This window comes from Sinohyriopsis cumingii, unplaced genomic scaffold (genome assembly GCF_028554795.1).
Source record: "Sinohyriopsis cumingii isolate HCF-2022 unplaced genomic scaffold, ASM2855479v2 utg000441l, whole genome shotgun sequence".
NCBI lineage: Eukaryota > Metazoa > Mollusca > Bivalvia > Unionida > Unionidae > Sinohyriopsis > Sinohyriopsis cumingii.
Window position 1 is genome coordinate 1,681,065 of NW_028315899.1, and position 17,626 is coordinate 1,698,690.

At 36.5% G+C, this 17,626-nt stretch overlaps 1 protein-coding gene across 1 annotated transcript in view; it reads right to left on the reverse strand.

Annotated features, from left to right (window-relative positions):
• The window catches only part of LOC149774052 (uncharacterized), a 66,988-nt gene that overhangs the window by 22,803 nt on the left and 26,559 nt on the right, over window positions 1–17,626 (reverse strand). The window contains exons 24-36 of the mRNA XM_089945869.1: window positions 15,806–15,983; window positions 14,653–15,308; window positions 14,206–14,474; window positions 13,567–13,770; window positions 12,351–12,572; window positions 8,846–11,962; window positions 8,263–8,405; window positions 6,963–7,134; window positions 4,508–4,578; window positions 3,987–4,144; window positions 2,076–3,269; window positions 1,554–1,648; window positions 536–1,069 (exon numbers count right to left, since the gene is read on the reverse strand). Coding sequence (XP_089801995.1) covers window positions 536–1,069; window positions 1,554–1,648; window positions 2,076–3,269; window positions 3,987–4,144; window positions 4,508–4,578; window positions 6,963–7,134; window positions 8,263–8,405; window positions 8,846–11,962; window positions 12,351–12,572; window positions 13,567–13,770; window positions 14,206–14,474; window positions 14,653–15,308; window positions 15,806–15,983 — 7,013 coding nt within the window. The remainder of the gene's footprint in view (window positions 1–535; window positions 1,070–1,553; window positions 1,649–2,075; window positions 3,270–3,986; window positions 4,145–4,507; window positions 4,579–6,962; window positions 7,135–8,262; window positions 8,406–8,845; window positions 11,963–12,350; window positions 12,573–13,566; window positions 13,771–14,205; window positions 14,475–14,652; window positions 15,309–15,805; window positions 15,984–17,626) is intronic.

Here is a 17,626-nt window from a genome sequence, read left to right on the forward strand (position 1 = left end):
ATGTGTGTACTGAAATTTTGTCTATAATTGTGTATTTCAGTTTTTGAACAATTTTCGGTGTTTCTAGTATGCGCTACACGAATCGCTCGAATGCTGAAAACGTACCAGTGGAGTAGGTTTTGCGAGGTGAAAAAGAAAGTATTTCCTACCACAAGCGGAAGTATGGATGGAATTTGGCGACAATCTACATATCCAAAGAAATATCAATCTTGTCCAACCTCAATCGAGACAAACAGACGATTTTGGCACCTTCTGATACTGAAGCAAGTTTGGGAAGGCTGGATTTGTGAGATAGTGGATATACCACACGTATTCTCATCATGTAACTTTTTGAAGAAGAAACAGTTAATTGCGTACCGTAATTTAAGATAACATTCTACGCAGTACGTAATCTATAAAATATTGTAGCGCCGAACTGTGAAAAGACATTATCCAATAATTTGTCATAAATGACCCCTCTACATTCGTCCAACAGTTATCAAAGAATATATTTATTACAATATACCTACCCCGTTGTCTAATGTGTTGTACATACCATTATTAACTGCTCGAAGTCGAATCCATGCAGGTATACCCGGCTCCAAATCTAAGTTCTCGATAACTAGGAATGGGTCGTCCCTGACCATGTAGTTATGCCTGCTATAGGGTCGAAGTTCCACGTCATGTTTCGTTCTTCCTAGTCCGAAATCGACACGTAGGATGCCGGACAGTGGATCAGAAACATTATAATACACAGCCAAAATGTCAAAATCCTCATCATACATCACATCGCTTACCTCAGAGAAAACAGGTGGGGTGGTATCTACTGTTACTGGCGTCGAATGACACACTGTTGTAACCATGGCTCCGCCAGAAACAACATTGTTGACGGCTTGAATCGTAACGTAGTACTGACCATCGGGTAAATGCAAATCCTTGGCATATCCGGAATATGTCCAAAACTTTGAACTACTCAGATGGGCATGGGGATCAGTGTATTGAAGTATATTGGTACCACATATGTTTGTTCCTGATGCCCAGGTGAAACCATATATACCGCTTTCCTCGTCATGAAATCCATCCCAATTTGCTGCAATGAAAATGACGTTGTCTTGCCACACTCGTGATAGAAATGACCACGCCATACCCGTAATAAATATTTTGATAATTCAATGTTAATTCGCCAACGATTGTCATGCGTTAAGTTAGAGAGGGAAACATAGTTACTGAGTGAAATTTCCTTAAAGATCTTTGTTTATGTATACCAGCTTTTGGCTGCTTTATTAAAACATGCCCTCGTTCTGATCAAAAGCTCTGAAAAGAATTGTATCCATACAAAAATCATCCTTACTAAAATAAGTGAAAATATTCTAACTATATTCATTTGAGTCATGTAAAGTCATCTATAAAAAGCTACAATCGATCAAGTTACTTCGTTTAATAGTGTATCTTCAGATTATGAAAGTGTTAATTTTCTATTAATTGCGATATGGTCGTGTAAAGACCAATCGGACGCTCTTGTTTGCAAATCAGTTACGTATTCCTCGTCCGTACTAGCATGTTTCACGTTTTACCTGAGATATAGTGATTTGAGATGGTATATTTCACTTCTTGAAGTGGTTTGTGGCCATTAAAGAGAGTTGTTCCATCTGAACCATCGATTATTTTCCTGCAATATAAGAAACCATAGTCGATAAAAGTTATGATATTTATACATTTTTTTCTTATAATTTACCCCATGGGATATGTTATACAGATGATATTGTCAGATTAAAATCTCCATGGCAAATAACATAGCGTTATTTGTGGAAATTAGTAAAACGTATAAAGCATTTAAAGGGACAGAAATCTGCTCTGTGATAGAAACAATATTTGACTTGACAAAATTAGCTTAATTTAATGAACAAAATATTCGTCTTAATTTACAATCATGCCTAATTGTAATGATAAACAAAATGTTTTTGATAATATAAAAAAAAAACTAAACAAAAGAAAGTAACCAGCGTAATGGTCTTACACAAGCAAACATTCATTATATTCATTGGGAACAACATGAGTATGGAGCATCAGCACATAAGCGCGCTTCTATAGCTTACCTATGATTTGGTAGCCATGTTACTTGCTCGCATCTCTGGATCACAGATGCATTACATCCCATTACCTCCATAGCATCTTTTACAGGTCGCCCAACATTTCCAGGTTCAGGAGGAGTGAAGTCCGCCATCGTACCTCCCGAATGCAAAACGGATACATAGTGCAATGAATTCTTTATGAATGCATTTATGTAATACATTGCTCCATGTTGAATATGTATGTTATTGTAGGAAACATATGCAGTGTATCCGACATCGAGACGTTCGTAGTTCTTGTATCTCCCATCGATATGAAGCTTGATTTGTCCACCTTCAATTGAGTCGTGGAAGTTACATGATTCGGATGTCTCCTCAAAATCAAAAGACATGCATTTTGGTCCATATTGTTTACACTGACTCGCACAGCCCTCCACTTGCCTTATTTGAATGACTTTCACTGGTGGTGTGGACAACCTTCCATCCCTTGGATTAGAGAAGTATTTTAAGTCCGAGTTCATATTTTTCTGAAGGGCTGAATTTCCCAGGTTTAAAGTTTGCCACGAAGTAACTTGCGTTCCGTATTCTCCGGGACTGTAACCTAAAGCATGGTATGCCTCTATCACAGGAGAATCCTCGATCATTATTACAGTTCCGGCAATTTGGTTTGGAAGACTTGTAAACGGATGACTGGCTTCCACCCGACCACCAGGAAGAGTGGTATCGTAAGTGTCAAGTTTGCATTTTAGGTACGATTTTAAACCCTGACTATTTTCTGCTTTTATTGTAAAATACAACGGAATACCGTTTGGCAGTTGCATAGGAACAACCTGCGTTGATCCTCTGAACTCTGTCCAGCTGACAACGTCAGTACCGCCAGGATATGTACCAATTCCATAAAACTGTGTAACAACACTGTTTTCATCATTTGTATAAACCTCGATTTGGAATGCCGGATCTGTGGGATGACGGTCGATTAATTGTTTCACTGAGCATTCGTCGACAGAACGTTTTAACCTCGTCGTATTGCCACAAAATCCACCATTTATGAATTGTGGTGCGTCTTGGTCATTGTCCACAAATTTCTTCGTCAGGATATTCCATGTGATTGGTTCACAGGCCCACGACCACAGACGCTTGTCAAAAACTTTTGCTCCAAATACTTTTGCCCACCCTCTCAAACTCAGTTCAATAGGCGTTAACTCCAGATCAATTTTCATTCTGAATTTACAAAAGAAAATAAAGATTGTGAAATACGTACAAGTGTCGCAAATGATAACAAACAGTTCAGGGTATATTATTTCACGTGAAATAGTATGTGCGGTTGTTGTAACAAGCTTTCCGATATATATCTTACATTTGTCATTGGAATAGACATATCAATATAAGACTGAAATCTTCAATTTGCACACCGCATCATTGATGAAAGTAAGATATTTATTTCACGTCGAATACGAGAAATAGATGTGAGTTTTAGAAATTTAGGTAATAAATAACGATCTGGCACACTTCATCTCGGTAGTATGAGATGAGTGAAAGAATACCAGACATTTTGGTGAATCATGGTTGGTGGCTCGGCTCTAAATACATAATGCGAATTGTGGCTGCCAGTTATATGACTAGCGATTTTGAGACGTAAAAAATAACCCAAAGAATACATATGTTCCAGTCACATAAGCTGTTTGATTTTAGACTAGACAACAAAATCATGAAAATGTTTAAGATGTACACAAATAGATTTAAGTTCCAAAGCTCTTTGACATTTTATGCAAATGACTTAAAGAAACTTGTCCAGAAATGAAGTGAAGGATGTGCTATACCGATAACAATAAATATCTAGTGGTCATCACTACTGGGGTATTTTCATTTTATTGCTATATAATAACATCAACATATGTTTACAATATAAATTAATGTACAAATCAAAATGCAACGTACACGACCGTCACTGGATGTTTTCCTTGCTGTGTTTCTTCGGTAACAGGAAATTTGGTCTTGAGAATATAACCAATTAGTTTTAGTCCCCCACTAGCAATTCCCAGGTCGAGGGTGATACCTCCCCATACCATGCCGGACACCCAAGGACCGATGGAAAACTACAAAAGTGAATAATTAGATAAAACATACTTTACTTCCAAATATGGAGGAATTATTTCCTAATTGTATTTGTTATATCTTTATGGAGAATAAAGTTAGAAAATTGCTTTCAAGGAACTATGCAAACAAACGTTTTAGCAAACCTAGAAACTATAAAATATCGCATCTTTATATATCTAAATTGCATGACATATTTATCGTAACAGTCATCATCTTGAACATTTCTATAAATATGTAAATCTACATCTACATATATTATTCTCTTACTAATTCTTTCTCTTTATCTCAAAAAAAATTAACACGTAGATATTACGTAGATAAGTAGACAGATAAATGGGTATAAATTTAGGACGTAAACTTACAGCGGCTGATCCACTATTTGCCCTAACATCAGACCACATCGACATGCCAATGGCTCCTCCCGCTCCAAAGTCTATAGTTGCCAAAAATGAAAAGTATGCATCTCTTTAAACCGTTACTAATCTTTCTGCCTGCAGATGTTATAAAGTTTGCTAAAAGAAGGGTATGACGTATAAATCTTATTTCAATCTGTCAATAATATGCAATAGATTACCGTATGTCTCTGGAATATACAAAAGAAGAACACGCTGAACTACAATAGATTACTAACCTTACGCATGTTGATTCTCCATTTCCCTTATTATTGTCTATATTCCTTTATAAAAGTCAATAACTGAATAGCCAGAAGATGAACATATTTAAGAAAAGGAATTAGATATATTTACCCTTCAGTTGTCTCTTTTAGATTATATTCGCATTGATTGGCAAACACCTGATTTTGCCAAAAAATATTATGTAATTTCTAATAATTTATTTTATAATTAGTCGTAATTAATATCCAACACTTTCTGTCTTCTCTTTTAAAGGTTAGGTAACTAGTTATTGTGCTTCTTTCTTTTGCAATCAACGTTTTTATTCAGAACAAGGGACTATATGTCTAGGTTGTGGAACTGCAGCATATCGCATGTAACAAATGCCAACTCTACCATACCGTGACAATATACACCATATGATGTAATTAGTTTGCATTTTCACTTGGATATCTAAGCCACCTGTTTACATTTTTTCTATTTGAGCTTGACTGTAGATTTCTTTCGAAAGAAATGGACACACAATAAATCAAGCCAGTTGTCCTTGCTGGTACGTATGAAGATACAATTCTCGCTTTACTGTAATTAAAGTTTAATGTTAATCACATGAATACGATACGAATATGCAGCTAAATGTTCTCAAACGTATTGACGTGTCAATAAGGTGTGAATATGCTTTATTAACCTTTCCTCTGTGCAAATGAATACAGCCATGAAAGTCAGATCAAATCACGTTTGTTTATGCACCTAAGATAAATTTCCTTAAAATTAATGTAAATGGTAATGACAATTTCAGATGTGAAACTAAACTCAAGTGCGTTTTTAGTGTAAAAATTATTCTGTAAGTTCGATTGAATCACACAGAATACAATTGATGCATTGTTTTTTATTAAATTGCCTAACCGACAGACCTTCCGACCAGGTGGTCTTCATCGGCGCCATGGTTTATAACCAAATAAAAAGCTGAGAAGTTTTTAAATTATTACAGGGGAATTTCAACCAATACCGGTATATGCGTTTATATAGTTCGTATTGCACGAAGACCATATACTTGTGTTAAGATCTTTTATCACACATGGTTTGTGAGCAAGTCTATATTATGAATATCGCAGAATTAGTGTTCCATATATCTGATTTAATTCATATTTATTTTAATTTAATTGTTTGTCAGTTTTAAATGTTTAATCATTTCATATGCTATTATAATGTAAATTTATTCACCGGAGATGATAATTATCCAGAAAATCGGTTGACCTAAATCATTCTTTTTGTAAACACCAGGTGTTGATCTAATTCCTGACCTTGATTCAGAATTTTTAGCAACCTTCGTAAACAAGTTCTATTTTATTTTAAAATGATTGGTTTTCGTCAGTGTCATTTTTGGTATACGTTAGATAAACACCATCACGTGCCCCTACCCACCCACCCTCCGATTTTGCAATTCCGGTTTTTCCATTACTGCGCATTTGTTAGTTTTAATAGAAATGCTTAGAGAGAGATTTCTCAGTTTTGGGCTTTTTACACTGATGTCAAGTTATTTTGTTGTGGCCAGATTTTGAGTTAATATTTTCTTCAGATCAGTTGGATTTCAAAAGGATTAATTCTTTTTTCCATGGAAATATTTTGAGCAGTGCTTACACAGAAATTTTTGAAAAGACATTGCTTACAAATTTAATTTGGATTTCCAACACCGGCGTGTCATTGTTTGTATTTCTACAAGGAAATATAAAATACAAAGCAGTACAGACTACAGCATACGTCATCGTCATCGATCTTGGATTTTCCATCAGGATTCGAACTTGAAATTATTGGAACATATATTATTAGGACTTTTGCAATTTAATTTGTGGATTATTCTTGGATTATTTTTGGATTTGATTCTTGAAACCGTAAGTTCTTCTCCTTTTTTCATTTTTACAGAATTTTTCCAGGGAAAAAAAATTATTTTTTAAATTTTAAAAAGCTTGTTGTTTGCACTCTTTCTGTGTTACTGTTTATTAAAGCCTAAACATGTAACACTATGGTTAAAAAAATGTTAAAGATTTTGCATCTCAAGTTCGTGCATCCTGTGTCTCTTAAAACAATAATTATCAATACACATTATACTTTACAGCGACTATGATAAAAAAGGATAAAGTTCCGTAGCTTGGCAATTCACATCAAGAGCCAACACATGCTTCTATTTCAGAAACCCTAAATGTGTTACCTAGACGGAGGCCAATTGGTCCCACTCCGAATGTCCACCCTATCTGGAAAATAGTAATGTCGATATGCCTATCCTTGTATTCAACTCCATCCTTTTTATCTCTTGCAGGTGCATCTTCCTCATAAGTATCAACCGTCAATCCGACAGTAACAGATTTCTCCACCGTGACGAGCTGAAATGATGTTGGCTTAAAAGATCATACGATCTAACACTAAGGAAATGACTCAGTGACGCCAGCAAAAGGAATGTTTATAACGAAGGTACCGAGTAATGGTCTTAATTTAATAAATTAACTGTACAGGTCTCCCAAAGAGGATGTCAATGCTAAAAACATTGAACAAGAGAAAAGACCTCTTCAGGCGTCATAACATGAACTTCTAGTATATCCACGTGAACAAGTCTGTGACAGCGAAACAAAGCAAATTTATTCAGTTGGATAGCATTACAGTATTTATATGCAGTGTGATGGACTTTGAGTTTAAGAAGAATGTTAGATAAAAAATGTTATTTTACTTTCATGGATCATTATTAATAAAGACAATTACCAAATAAAACAAAATGTTCTAAAATGTCTTCATGAATGTTTGTCTTCATCAAATGAATTTTAAATGCAGATTGAGTTTGTGTTTAGCTTCAAATTACTCACATAAATCTGAAATCATCTACACGAACTCATTCGTTGTGGTTCATGTTTGGTATAAGATTTCATCGCCAACCTGCCTTGAATTTACTTCTCGGTGAATATTGTTATTTGTTTTGCTAAGATTAGCATAAAGAAATGAACGATATAATATTCTAAATATCGTTATATAATACAAGTTTACGAATTATGTATTAAAATACGTTACATCAAAAAATCTTTTTCAGACAATAAAGATCCAGATGTAAATAGATGATGTATACATATAATCATGAATAGGAATGAATATTTTACAACTTCCACTGAAACAAATATACTGTACGATGCATGGGGGGGGGGGGGGCAGATTGAGTTATACAAAAATAAATAATCAATCAATTAAGCACTGGTATCGCTGAATATATATACTAAAATTTATCACAGTTTGCAATATACTGAATTTCGCTGTTGCCTATTTTCTATTTAAAGAAACGCGAATGTATTTGATAGCCACATTCAGTAGAAGATGTTCTCCGTTTTTTTTTTTTTTTTGTTTTTTGTTTGTATCAAATACAGGCAACCAAACCGAATGATTCTACTAAATATAATAGTACAGGTAACATTACCTATGGTACCTAATTGCTGAGATAGAATATGCAAACAAAACTGACATCAACATACCTTGTGTCGGATTCCGTCGTTCATATCATTTTGTATCTTTGATGTCTCATCTTCATCCGAATTGTATTCTGCAGACATTAGTCTAAATTGCTCAAGGTTGAGATTGTCAGCGTTTGGAATTGGTATTGTAAAATCGCCAATTGCTTTAAAGTCAAAATATATGCATTAAATTAATTAGATACTAGCATAATTTTAATTATAAATTTGAATCTGAAAACGTAAATCAGTAAAGATATGTCCAGTTGAAATCCAGAACAACGGCTACATTAATTGAAAGATTAACAATTTTAACAGTTAGGAATGATATGGTTGATGAAGTTTACATTATAATCATTATCTGAAAAGCAGCTGACACCTTAACAAAATGGTATTCAACCAAAGCTGTATTCATTGCAAATATTGGATGTTCTTTGCATCATTTTCATTCCATCGATGTATCAATTTGCTACTATTAAACAAATATTTGGGTCCTGTTGATAACTACTGAATACATTTACTGATAAATACATGACATATATTCGCTCTCCATATCTTCAACGTTTGGCTAAAACGAACTCAAACAGATAAAATACATATCACTTACTTATGTCTCCAACAACTTGGCCATCTTGAAAATTAATGTTGGCTCCAACCTTTCCAAATCCGGGAATCGTAGCGCCTACTCCCAAACCCTTGAAATTCCCGCTGGCATCAAAATTTCCTGTCATGTCAAAAGAACATTTTTCTGAGGTTCTTTTTCGTATGTTGTGCCCAAATGTTTTGCTATCGTCAGTGACGTTGTTAACTTTTGGACCAAAATTTGGCTCATCTCTACTTTTGGATCCATCTAAAAGAGTTGTTACATTGTTGCGTGTATTGTTATCGTGTATCACACGTGCGTGTTTGTCATTCTCAATAGTACCGATCCATCCACTTGTGCCATTTTCGCTGTGTTGAACGTATCCAGCTCCATGAAAAGTGTCATTTTCCACGTGCACTGTCCCTTCAAACTGCCCTTTGACTGTGCCGTCAGAGTTACCTTCAACAGATGCAGCAAGACTATTGTTGTTTCCAAATTGGGCGGATAGAGATCCACCGCCACTGGTTCCATTCTGGTCATGATGTATGTGCGCTTCGCCGTCGATGCTAGTATTTCCTATGTTCAACTGACCGCCTAAACCAGCGTGAATTGCATCACTGTTGCTTTTATTGACGGAAGCCTGGAAATGTCCATTTTTACCAAAGTCTCCAGATAGCATGCCTCCGCCGCTTGTTCCGTTACTGTCGTGTTGAACGTATCCAGCTCCATGAAAAGTGTCATTTCCCAGGTGCACTGTACCTTCAACCTGCCCTTTGACTGTGCCGTCAGAGTTACCTTCAACAGATGCAGCAAGACTATTGTTGTTTCCGAACTGCGCGGATAGAGATCCACCGCCACTAGTTCCATTCTGGTCATGATGTATTTGCGCTTCGCCGTCGATGCTAGTATTTCCTATGTTCAATTGACCGCCTAACCCAGCATCAATTGCGCCAGTGTCGCTTCTATTGACAGAAGCCTGGAAATGTCCATTTTTACCAAAGTCTCCAGATAACATGCCTCCGCCGCTTGTTCCGTTACTGTCGTGTTGAACGTATCCAGCTCCATGAAAAGTGTCACTTCCCAGGTGCACTGTACCTTCAACCTGCCCTTTGACTGTGCCGTCAGAGTTACCTTCAACAGATGCAGCAAGACTATTGTTGTTTCCGAACTGGGTGGATAGAGATCCACCGCCACTAGTTCCATTCTGGTCATGATGTATTTGCGCTTCGCCTTCGATGCTAGTATTTCCTATGTTCAATTGACCGCCTAGACCAGCATCAATTGCGCCAGTGTTGCTTCTATTGACAGAAGCCTGGAAATGTCCATTTTTACCAAAGTCTCCAGATAACATGCCTCCGCCGCTTGTTCCGTTACTGTCGTGTTGAACGTATCCAGCTCCATGAAAAGTGTCATTTCCCAGGTGCACTGTACCTTCAACCTGCCCTTTGACTGTGCCGTCAGAGTTACCTTCAACAGATGCAGCAAGACTATTGTTGTTTCCGAACTGGGCGGATACAGATCCACCGCCACTAGTTCCATTCTGGTCATGATGTATGTGCGCTTCGCCGTCGATGCTAGTATTTCCTATATTCAATTGACCGCCTAAACCAGCATCAATTGCGCCAGTGTTGCTTCTATTGACAGAAGCCTGGAAATGTCCATTTTTACCAAAGTCTCCAGATAACATGCCTCCGCCGCTTGTTCCGTTACGGTCATGTTGAACGTATCCAGCTCCATGAAAAGTGTTATTTCCCAGGTGCACTGTACCTTCAACCTGCCCTTTGACTGTACCGTCAGAGTTACCTTCAACAGATGCAGCAAGACTGTTGTTGTTTCCGAATTGGGCGGATAAAGATCCACCGCCACTAGTTCCATTCTGGTCATGATGTACGTGTACTTCGCCATCGATACTAGTATTGCCCATGTTCAATTGACCACCTAAACCAGCATCAATTGCACCACTGTTGCTTCTATTGACAGAGGCCTGGAAATGTCCATTTTTACCGAAGTCTCCAGATAACATGCCTCCACCACTTGTTCCGTTACGGTCATGCTGAACGTATCCAGCTCCATGAAAAGTGCCATTTCCCACGTGCACTGTACCTTCAACCTGCCCTTTGACTGTGCCGTCAGAGTTACCTTCAACAGATGCAGCAAGACTATTGTTGTTTCCGAACTGCGCGGATAGAGATCCACCGCCACTAGTTCCATTCTGGTCATGATGTATGTGAGCTTCGCCGTCGATGCTAGTATTTCCTATGTTCAATTGACCTCCTAAACCAGCGTCAATTGCACCACTGCTGCTTCTATTGACAGAGGCCTGGAAATGTCCATCTTTTCCAAAGTTTCCAGATAGCAATCCTCCGCCACTTGTTCCATTTTTGTCATGATGCACGTATAAATTGCCATGTACAGATGTGCCATTTCCTAATTTCATGTCTCCTTCTAATCCGCCCATGATTTCACCGTTAGAATTTCCCTCTAATGATGTCTTTAACTGACCATCATTTCCAAACTGAGCCCCAACAGAGATTCCTCCGCTTGTACCATTCTTATCGTGATGAACGTGACCTTCTGCTTGTATAGAGGTATTACCAATCCTCATTTCTCCTCCCATCCCTGCATTGATTGTCCCATCAGAACTAGCATTGACTGAAGCAGATATGGATCCCTTGCCATTAAGGTCTACAGACGCCATACCTCCACCCTGAGTTCCGTTTCTGTCGTGTTGAATCCAGCCTCCACCTTTAAGAGTGTCGTTTCCTATTTTCACAGATCCTTGCATACCAGCTGTTAATTCGCCATCTGAATTGCCTCTGACAAAACCACCGATACTACCTTTATCTCCAAACTGTGCCTCTACACCAACACCGTAAGATACTTTCCCATCTTTATTAACGTCGACTCCAACTGATCCTTTCACTGTTGTACCGTCTCCTACGTCTAATTCTGTGCCAAGATCTGTGTGCCACGTGCCATCTGTGTTGCCGTGAAAACCTCCTGTTATTTTTCCATTGTCGCCAACATTAATTTCTGTGTTTATTCCTCCACCAACGATTTGTCCATTACTATTGATATCTAACCCAGCGCTGACTTTTCCATGGCCATCAAAGTTTGCACCAAAGGAAACTGAACATTCACCTGCAATAAATGGCATTTTATATTGCCCTTTTATGTCAAATAGACGACTTTTTTGACGGAACGAGATAAAGAGATAGGCAAAAAGATATGCATGTGTATATGTATGCAAGTATGCATCTATGTATGAAACGTGTTGAAAATTATATTTTATTGAAAAACTTTTGGATAACAATTCAGCCTGGATTCTTAGTATATTTCATTTGTAGAAGTAAACTTTACGTCACAATTTTCAATTTTACCTATATTTTTGTGGCTTCATATGGCGTGTCTTATATACGTAATGTACATTATTTCGCAACTATGATAAATGTAATATGTTTCTTTAGCTGATAAATATTTAGGTTGGCTAGATCTTTCTTTTTTTACAACAAACATTTAATTTCATTACCATCAGCCGATCTTTCAATTCGTCCACGATGTTGAAAGAATGTAAGATCATGAAATATGTCAACATTTTGCAAGCAGGTCAATTCCGCGTCGCATAGGTGCATGGTCTGTGTTAACTGATAAGCATGACCAAGATCTATAGTTATGTTCGTAGCTTGAGATACAAGTATTGCTGTATATCCCGCTAAAATTGTCTGCCTCAAATGGATGTTTACGGGATTTCCTGCAAAAAATTGACAGGTTAATTGAGTATCCAACTAACCGGAAATATGTAGCTCTTATATTAATGTTACGATAAGAAAGTTGAAATGAAATTAATATCACACACGAAAATAAAAACCAGGAAAAGATAGTTTATTAATATTATGCTTACATCTGTATATACAAAACTGAATATAAAACATAAACAGATGAACAAAACACAAACTTATCTTGAAAGAATCGCTTAAATATATGTTTTACGCCTTCAACAGACTTTCACTAAAGATATGCAGTTATTGTATTTACTACTGAACTTACGAAAAGCGTCAATTAATTTAAATAAACTGTAGGGAATACAGAGGAGGAAAGATACGATATCAGGATCGTGATTTTAAGTTACAAAGCAGTTACAAATTTCTTTTTATATCGAAAAATTGGTACGCACGTTCATTGGCACTGTTAGTTAGTTATTTGACACATACTATCTTAAGGCTGATGAATGCTTTGATTTTCTTTTCTGGTTTTAACGGCTGTTTCACCACTATATCGGCTCAATCGTGACTGACGAGAAAAGGGGAAATAATCTTATCCTAAAGACGCACGGGTTTAGCTCATCCGATCTGGCATAGGCGGGTGTCATACCTCGACACTTAAATTATGAGTCCAACATTCTACCAACTGAGCTACCTCGGCTCCCTCGACGGATGTCATAAGCATGAATAAGGTATTATATTCTTCAAGGAAATAGGAATTACTTTACTGTTTGTAACATCTAAACAATCAGTTCATTCCAAAAGGAGTACAATTAAATATCATTTTGATTTTGTTAATTAGGCGCTTGAGACAGATCACAACTGATTAAAAATTAGTATGCTTATCGTTGTTTATTGATTTGTACACACCACCGTCATGTCTGTCTGACACTTTTATCATTGTACTTATTTTAATATTTCTATTCCGTGAAACAACCTTCCTCACTACATCTTTATATCGGTGGCAATCAGTAGGTATCTTACCAGCAATAGGAATGTTGATCGATTCGTTCTTCACATCAATTCTAAACATCATTGCCTCTAAATCAAACTTAACCGTAACAGGCAGTTTTAAGGTGGTTATACCACTGGGGATGCTAATGGAGCAATTGAGTCCCGTGCATCCTTCACGAGGAATGCAAATATGACCGTATCCTTGAACCAGTCCGTTTTCAAAGGTAGGACATGCTGAATAAAGAATAAATGAAGCTTCTTTAGTTTTAATGCATGGAGATAAGTAGTATAGCTGAAATGAATCCATACATTATGATATCTGACACAAAGTACATGGCAGACTTAATAAGAGGACACCAAGAAGTTTGATTCTCAAGAATAAAAGTCACATATATAATCTCAATTAATTGTATATAATTTGTCGATACAAAGGCTCAAAAAATAGTTAACCCGATAAAGGGAATTCCTTATAATATTAAACCTTCTATAGCATGTACTTGTATTAATCATGATGGTACCCATCGTTTCAAATATCATTTACCATATATGCAATGGACATGTACAGATAGTTCTTAGTTAAAGCGGATTTGAGTTTTAAGTATTACCTTTCTTTATCAAATGTTTTCGTAACATACTATTTGTTTATAGGCATGACGAGAAAGCACTTACCCTTCCACAGTAGCATTTGAAACATGGTGGGCATAGATTGCTTGCCACCTCTAGATGGGACATCAAGCCGGGTCAATATCTGACCGTAACGTACGAAAGGCATCGCAGCCATGTTTTCCAAAGGAAGCTCTGACGCTGCTTTTTGTAGGTTTTGTATAGCAGACTGTATTGCTTGAAGTCGATTTTTACCATTGGTTGGGTCCATTTCCAACGCTTCGTATGTTTGCGACATGGTTTTCTTGGATACAGATGGGTCATCCGACTCATCACTAAAAGAAAATTTAATATTCAATTATACTTAAATTCACAAACATTAGGAGATACGTGCGTTATCTGTCTATATTATTTATGATGATGTCATGACAAGTACAGAAATGAGAACCAGACAAGGGAGAAACAGGAATGGGAGAGATGTAAGTTATGACTTAGGAAAGGATATAGACCTACCCGGACGGTGTAGGCACAGATTTTGTTTGCGAAGACTGTGTCGTTGACTGTTGCCCACAAGCAGTGTTTAAGTCTGTCCCTGATGACTGATGCTTACTGTTTTTCAAGAAAACTTTTGCTATCATTTTGTTGTACTTGGATAAATATCCAAGACTAAATTTTCCAGCCATTTGTACAAACGGGCTTTCGGGAAAGGCTGTGGATATTTTATCTATTATTTCAGCTGCAGCCCAAGCAACGGCCCTTTTTATCAGTTTTCCGAACAGATCTGCAAATCCCTTTCCGCTCAAGCCTGCTTCAATGATTTCCCCAATGTGTTTAAAGGTAAATTCTTTGCACTCCTGTTCCCATTTTGGAAAAGGCTTGGGATTGTCAACAAACGATGAAGGATCGATGTAAGAACACGACTTTTCTGATCCCTCTCGCTGACGAATCGCCACATGAATATAACTATCATCACATATACCCTTTCCTCTTCCAGATCCTAAGCCCTCTCCAGCATTCATTACTTTCCCCTGGTCAAAAGGTATGTCACTGCTTGGATTGATATTTCGAATCAGGACTTCGTAACCTTTAAATTGGTCTCCTGTAGGTATGATCAAAACCTCATCTGGTGTGCAGGTTCTCATCACGTACCCACTAACCGGACAAGGTACCTAGACGCAAAAATTAGATTTAAATTAGTCGACAACTGCCTCTCAAAGAGTTCAAGTTGTGCAGTCATGTCGCTTGCTATTTTGGTTCTTTGACTTAAATTACAAAATGATGCGTCAGGATTGGGTTTTGCATACATTTCCTTCTTGTAGCAAATAAGTTTACGTTACACAGACTTTAAAAAATTTATATGAACTCATAGAAATGGAACATTATTCAAATTGTGGTTGCCATGTTACTTACTATCTCCCTAAATGCATGGAGACTACAGTAATTAACTTCTTATATATCTTTTTACCCACTCATTGAAACACCATAAGGTACATGCATCATTTAAATTATAGTCTAATGACAGAGTCTGAATGTGCTAGATACATAAATGTCATCTCCATTGATGCAAACTTCACTAATAAGACCATACGTATTTATGTCGAGAATGAATTGAATGCTATTTTGGTAAAATTATGAAATTTATTTGTGTACAAAACAATTCTCTCGCCTTTTCTTTCCAATCTACTAGAACATCAATTCCAGGAGAGTCATTATACATCCCGCCTGCTGTTGACGGCCAGGTTCCTTTCCCGCAATTTCTGTCCGTGTCCCGTCTCTGTGATGGAAATTTTGGGTGAAACTTCGCACCAAAATTTGCTAAAACTTTCCTCTGTGAAGCTTTAGTCCTGTTTAAAGAAATATAAATACTTACTTGTAGGTATTACCTAAGCTTTCGGTTATTGTTGAAGAAATATTTCACAGTTGATCAACTAAAGGTAATAGAACTACGTTCCAATAGAAAACGTTTCTAATGCCAACTTTACATACTTTACGTCAAGTTGAGGAAACAATTGAATTCAGTTTACTTTACCCTCGGGAAAAGGGGCAAATTAAACATGTTTAAAGAATCTTCATTCACACAACTACTAAATCGATTAATTAAATTAAAACCTCTCCCTCGGAATAATGCAAATATAAAACTTGAGTCTTTAAGATAATCAAGAAAATACGAAAACCGTAGGTAGTATAGGATAACATGGACAACAATGTCACTTTCATTGATAAACAACAAAATGCAACAAAGTCAATTTAAGATTTAAGAAGATCGTCTCCAGAAAGTGCGATTTAAAAAGTATTGTTAGCTAGACCGCACTCCATGAGATATTTGGCGTCATAGTTTGATAAGGTTTCCTGTTATTCTATCTTTAAAACCGAAACAAACATAAAACATATCAATGTGTTGTTGTCATCAACCGCTACCTTCCAAATAACAAGTCAGTGACTTATGGAATGGATTAGAATTATCGACTCATTAATTTGTTATATCCATATAAACCAATAAGTTTATATTTGTCAGTAAAATGGTCAAATATCAGTCTACAAATAGGAATTTAGGAGAAAATATGTTGTTGGTCATGGTAGTATTATGCAAATGACCAACCTCATAATCTCATATGAGATTTTGATGCTGTAATATAGGGAGTTATGAAAACACACTTCCCAAATGGATCTCCGCCCTTTAATATTAAATGTACGGGCTCAATGAGTATTACCTCACTCTCAGGTCTTCACATTAAGGTAGATAACAACTGTCATAGATATCAAAATTAATTTATGTAAATACAGTTGCATCGTTTCGTTAATTTACCCATGTTTTATTCGTATTTTAGACTCTTTATTGTCATCAGCGATGCCAGAAAACTGTATTATAAAAGAGACAGACTTAAAGCTGTAACTGGTATTACGCAATATCAGGTTTTCTCAAAATTATTTTCACTGTATTAGATGTTATAACTTAATACAAAAATCGTACGTTTAACAGTGGAAACAATGGGTTGGATTAGGAATGGGAGTGGGATTGACTGAAAAGCATACAACTACATCTACTTCTTTGTATGTATTTATTTTAATTACATAGGAACTGTCTATGAAAAAATAACGAATATATATATATATATATATATATATATATATATATATATATATATATATATATATATATATATATATATATATATATGTATGTATGTATGTATGTATGTATGTATGTATGTGTGTGTCTTAATTTACCATAGACAGTTCCTATTTAATTAAAATCAATGCATGCAAAGAATATATATATATATATATATATATATATATATATATATATATATATATATATATATATATATATGGGCACCGAGTGGCCGAATGGTCTAAAGGGCTCTCCGTTACGGATCACTGCCATCTCACCTCTGTCTTCGTGGGTTCGAGTCTCGGATTCGGCCTATGTGGGTATGTGAGAAAGCTTGCCAGTCGCTTCTCGTGGGTCGGTGGTTCTTTCCGG